Genomic DNA, 5839 nt, shown 5'->3' on the forward strand with positions numbered 1-5839 from the left:
TTTTTAAATCATACAAAAAATTGGATAACTTCTCAAGTTCATAATACCACGTAAATTGAAACAAAAAAGTAATATAACAACTTAAATATTTAAAAGTTATATAAAAAAATTTAATAGACTCTCGAAAGTTTATTGGTACCACATAAAATGGGTTAGATGATAAAACATATATTGTTTGAAATTGACGTAAAAAGTATTATAAATCACAATAGTTAACAATTTAAAAAAAAGCACACATGTAAAAAAACAACTGACTCTAAAAAAATCTATGAATGTCACATAAATTGGAACATGAAAAGTAACATATATATTATTTCAAAATTCCGTTAAAAGTTACTATAAATTACAATAATTTACAACTTAATATACGTAAAAGACATATAAAAAATGGTTAATTTTAAAATTCTATATATGCCATTTCTACCCAACTAAGCACGGTGGAAGCTAGGATATCATTCTTGTTTGCATTCTTTCAGTTGGAGCAGTTCAGCACCAAGATTATGCTTTGTAAGCTCCTTCTTTAGTTTTTGCACTGTAGACATTGTATAATCCTCACCATTTGGTTACTTTGTTCACTATGAGTATCATTCTCTCCCCTTAATATAGAAACTTCATCTTCTGGGAAAGTAAACTTTAGGGGACCTCTTATTTCCTCTGGTTGGTCTATCATTTGTATCCATATGCCTGCTTCAAGAATATTTTGTCATGTAAGGGTACTTCTTGTAATATAGTAAATCATTGTTAGAAACATGTAATGAATAATATACCTTACACTGTTGGCTGAAGCATAACTTCTGTGGTTCAATTTTATTCAGATATTTGTTTTCAACTCATTTGTGGATGTTCTCTGTATTTCATGTTACTTCAGCTTGGAGTTGGTTGGTAGTATCTTTTCCTGTTATCAATTTATCATAGACCTTTTCCTAACCAAACTCTACAACTATTGTCTAATTTTGCAGCCTGATTGTGTGAATTGGATTTTTCTGAATTTAAATAGCTCCTCTCCAAAGAAGGGTGTTATTCTCTGCGCAATTTAAGGTTCTAGATGTATTCCCAGTTCTCTTTGCTATCTGCTGAATTGTATTAATTTACTCCTTTAGTTTCTTCTTAGATCATAAAAAAGTTTAAAGCTGGAAGAACATATATGTTAACACTTGAGAGTTTGCAGAATTCAAAATTCAACTACCAGGCCAATGCAACAAATATTAAACTACATATAGTGTCTGTGTTTTGGCCTTCATAGAAAGTTCAATGTTAAGACTCTGCAACATGAATGTAATATACTATGAAACATGATATATTGAAATTTAGTTTAATCATGTTGCGTATTTACATATCTTCTTTATAATTGTTTTTAATTTCACAAAATGCACGTGCCTTGCACGGGCACCCTTATCAAGTAATCAAATAATTAATAGTAGTTCTTCAAGTAATTAAGTAATTTATATGATACTTCCTCGTCTGTCCCATTTTGTATGAATTCGTTTGACTTGACACGGAGTTTAAGAAAGAAAAAGAACTTTCAAATTTTGTGGTCTAAAATAAGTAATAGATATTTGTATAACTATAAAACATTTCAAGATAAAATATGCATTTTAAAGTTGAATTGTTACATAATATAGAAAGGAGAAATTATGCAGATCATAAATAAATATATACTAGTTAATTAGCTAACATAGTTTGAATTAACTAGCACTCACAACCTATTTTCAGCTATAATTATGTGTGCCTCTCTCCTCTCTTCCTCTATCTCGCCTCTCTCATATGTTATACCATATACAAATACAAATTATACATTTATATATATATATGTATATACACACAATTATATGACAGACATACAAATACAATCCGCCTCTCTCCACTCTTTGCCCTCTCTCGATCGCCTCTCTCCTCCCTCTCCCAATCTTGCTTTCATCTCGCTTTCCTCTCTCCTCCCTCTCCCAATCTTGCTTTCATCTCTCTTTCCTCTCTCCTCCCTCTCCCAATTTCGCTTGTCAGATATACAATTTTATATCAATTACATATATACAATTCGACAGAGATACAAATACACTTCACCTCTCTCCTCCCTCTCCCAATTTCGCTCGTCAGATATACAATTGTATATCAGTTACATATATACAATTCGACAAAGATACAAATACACTTCACCTCTCTCCTCCTTCCAACATGCATCTATGAATCATAATTAGCAAACTATAGCTATGGAGCCTAATTAAGTTATTTCTAGTGGTTATTTGCGAAATTTCCTCATATAGAAATGTGTCATTCTTTTTTGGACGGACTAAAAAGAAAAATGAATCATATAACAAGTAAATCAACTTTATTTATATCGAATTACATATATCTATTTATGAAAAATATATATTTATGCCAAGTTTACATTTGTTAAAACTATAAAATAGTGGGTTAATTATTATATTACTTCACTTGAAATCTTAATCGTATCTTATTATTCCACTGAATTTCTCTTTCACGATATCATGGATTAATAAAACTTATTTCGATTACATCATATGTTATTTGTTGATTATTCGTAGTCTTTTTCGGGTTATTTTTTTACATGTCTAATATACAAAAAATAATTTTTCTTCTTTGCTTGTCACTGCATCAAAATAGAGTTTTAGAGACAGTTAGTAAACAACAACTTATTGATTGCCGCTAATTTATATTGTAAAGTCAAATATTAGTCAATTATCATTACCGGCAATTAGTGTAGCTTTTTCAAACATCACCTCTAATTCTTTTAACTTCCCTCCAATTTTATTTTTCTTTTAAAATCTTCTCTAATTTTGAAGCCTACATACAAGGGAGCGTTTACTCTCAAATAGTCAACCGTAGTCATGGTTAACCAATCATGGTCATTGAACCCCATGGATTGTAGCAGCAAAGTACTCACTATGTCACTTATAGTATCTCGTCATGTATTTAAGTCCTTTGCAAGGAACTATATTGTTGTAATAATTTGATTTCACTACTATATATATCAAAGTACAAAAACATATTTGTCCATTCTTTATTCACCAAACATAGTACTTAAACCAAATTACATCAATATAGGAATTTTAGTTCAAACCCTGCATATTATTATATCATCTTTTGAGCATTATCAATAAAGCATATATCATATAGTTTCTAAGTTCTAAGGAATATTAACAAAAGGGTATATTTCATATCTAAAGTTACAACTTCCACCAACAACTCTTCCACCTTCTTTTCCATCACAACAACTTGGAATTTCAGTAATAATACCATCAAGACACTTCTTACAATCGTCATTTGAAAGATCTCTTGTACATTGAACCAATCCATACAATTTCTTATTTTCTTCAATCTCCATTTCTCCAGTTGCATATAAATTCGACGTTTTATAAGCGTTTGCAGCCAAGTTTCCCAACAATTCCTTAGTCTTTGCATTGAAATATTTAGGGTTCTTCACAACGCGAACATTCCACATGTAAAACTTGTTCATATTATCGATTTTTCCTAAGAAATCTTTATCGGAATATTTCAAGAGACAATTATCATACCATATGATGGCTTCTTTATCGTAAGGACAACGTTTTCCAAGTTCTTCACTTGCATCTAATACACAAGATTTGCAATTATTGCTTGAAATATCGCCGCGACATAGAGAAAGTCCATTTGTTTGATCATGATTTTGCCCAATTGAGCAAGTTGAGAATCCTGTTGGAGGAGTTTTCAAGTAGAGATCACCTAAGAGATTTTTTAAATTTTGTGCATAGTAACTATTTGCTGTGAAATTTTCAGAGTTTGAGCAAAAATGGAAGAGTGGATTTGTGGAAATTACTGTTTGTACAAGAATTGCAATGGATGAAAGAAAAAATAGACAAGAGATTAGTTTTGAGGAATACATATTTTGATGTGAAAAAATGAGATGGTATAAAAGTTATTTGGTGCAACACTTTATATAGTACAAAAAAATGGACCATAGTCCATAGTCATATAATTGCTGACTTTTTCTTGTATTTGTTTTGGGTGGGAAAATGACTATTTCTTCTTTGATTCACTCTTCTTCTCTTATTAAATAAAAATACTCACGTATTATCACAAGTTTTGTGGACTTTTTCGGTAGGTCCTTAGTTCCAGTTGAATCGTGAGCAAAATCTAATATGCGAAGCTCTACGACAAAGCATATTCATTATTTTCATTATAGAGTCAATCATACTGCACTCTCTTTATGACCAGTATGTAGAATTGTGGGAGTGAGCCATACAACAGATTAAAGTGGGTTTTTTTTATTTGCTAGAAATTAGCTAGGAAATTTTATCATTTGTTTGATTTTTATGTTTAGCTAAAAAAAATTGTATGTCGTTAATTCTTGTTCTTTTAACAGTACTGTACACAATTGGGCAAGAAAAATTGTTTTACCATTTGAATTTGTCAATTAGTAGCAATCTAGAAGATAACTAAGTTAAAAAAAGATATGTGCATACTTTAATATATATTTTTTAGATTTTGTCCTTCACAACTGCGTAAACAATTTGTATATATTACGTTACCAATTTCTCTTATATATCTTGCCTTGACCTAATCAATCTAATATTTAGTCGTTCAACTATTTTTGAACTTAATTATTAGTGTCAAGCGTTCCACATAAATAATATTAATCAAATAATTAAGAGTAGTTCTTCAAGTAATTAAGTAATTTATATGATACTTCATCGTCTGTCTCATTTTGTATATATTAGTTTGACTTGACACGGAGTTTAAGAAAGAAAAAAAACTTTTGAATTTTGTGGTTTAAAATAAGTAACAGTCTAATAGATATTTGTATGACTATAAAACATTTCAAGATAAAATATGCATTTTAAAGTTGAATTGTTACATAATATAGAAAGGAGAAATTATGAAGATAAACAAATATATACTAGTTAATTAGCTAACATAGCTATAGTTTGAATTAACTAGCTCTCGCAACCTATTTTCAGCTATAATTATGTGTGCCGCCTCTCTCCTCTCTTCCTCTATCTCGCCTCTCTCATCTCTTATATATATACACACACAATTATATGACAGACATACAAATACAATCCACCTGTAACACCCCGTATCCGAAACGGACCAAAAATACAGATTTCGAGAAGTTGCAGGTGCAACCCATGGTTGCCATCCACGGACCGTAGGTCAACCCACGGCCCGTGCTGGTGGTCCGTGGTTTACCACTGCAACCCCTCCCAAACAGCTCAGAAATTGGCTAAGTCCCGACTCACGGACATACCCATGATCCGTAGATCAGACCACGGTCCGTGGGTCTGTGTCCGTTGGATTCAAGACTTCCCTTGCCCAGCCTCTGACACAAACTACAGTCGACCAGCATGGACCGTCATTCGATGCTCGGTCCGTAGGTCTGACCGTAAGTTAGGGTCAACAACCAGTTAGCTGAAAATTATTGATGGGTCAACTTCAGATGGTCATAACTTTTATCACAAAAGTAATAATGTGTCCCATGATCTATGATATGATAGATAATTGAATTATCTTTCCAACGCCACCGAGTTTGCTAAATTCCGACCTCCGAGTAAAAAGTTATGCTTGTTTTAGTGAAGGTCTGTCGAGCAGGCTTGACTTACGGACACAATCTGTGGACCGTAGATTGACCTACGGCCCGTAGGTCTAATCCGTAGGTCACTCCGACAACAGTTAATTCAGGGGTCTTTTGGTCTTTTTCTATTTCGTTTAACCCCTAAGATACGTCATTTAGACCCTAAATAATGAGGTCTTTGTCAGTTTAAGCCTAGAAACATAACTAGAACTTACCTAAGTCAAATCATTAATCAAACTTAGAAGAATTAGAACGCTAAGAAGAGAAAAG

The 5839-nt window shown here is 32.0% G+C and overlaps 1 protein-coding gene across 1 annotated transcript; it reads right to left on the reverse strand.

The window, feature by feature from the left end:
- Positions 1-2987: 2987 nt before the first annotated feature.
- LOC102585951 (cysteine-rich repeat secretory protein 38-like) lies at positions 2988-3880 on the reverse strand. The gene has a single exon (XM_006351973.1). The coding sequence runs from the start codon at positions 3878-3880 to the stop codon at positions 3146-3148; it is 735 nt and encodes a 244-aa protein (XP_006352035.1). The 3' UTR covers positions 2988-3145.
- Between the last annotated feature and the right edge of the window lie 1959 nt (positions 3881-5839).

Source organism: Solanum tuberosum, unplaced genomic scaffold (genome assembly GCF_000226075.1).
Source record: "Solanum tuberosum cultivar DM 1-3 516 R44 unplaced genomic scaffold, SolTub_3.0 scf00140, whole genome shotgun sequence".
Classification (NCBI taxonomy): Eukaryota; Viridiplantae; Streptophyta; class Magnoliopsida; order Solanales; family Solanaceae; genus Solanum; species Solanum tuberosum.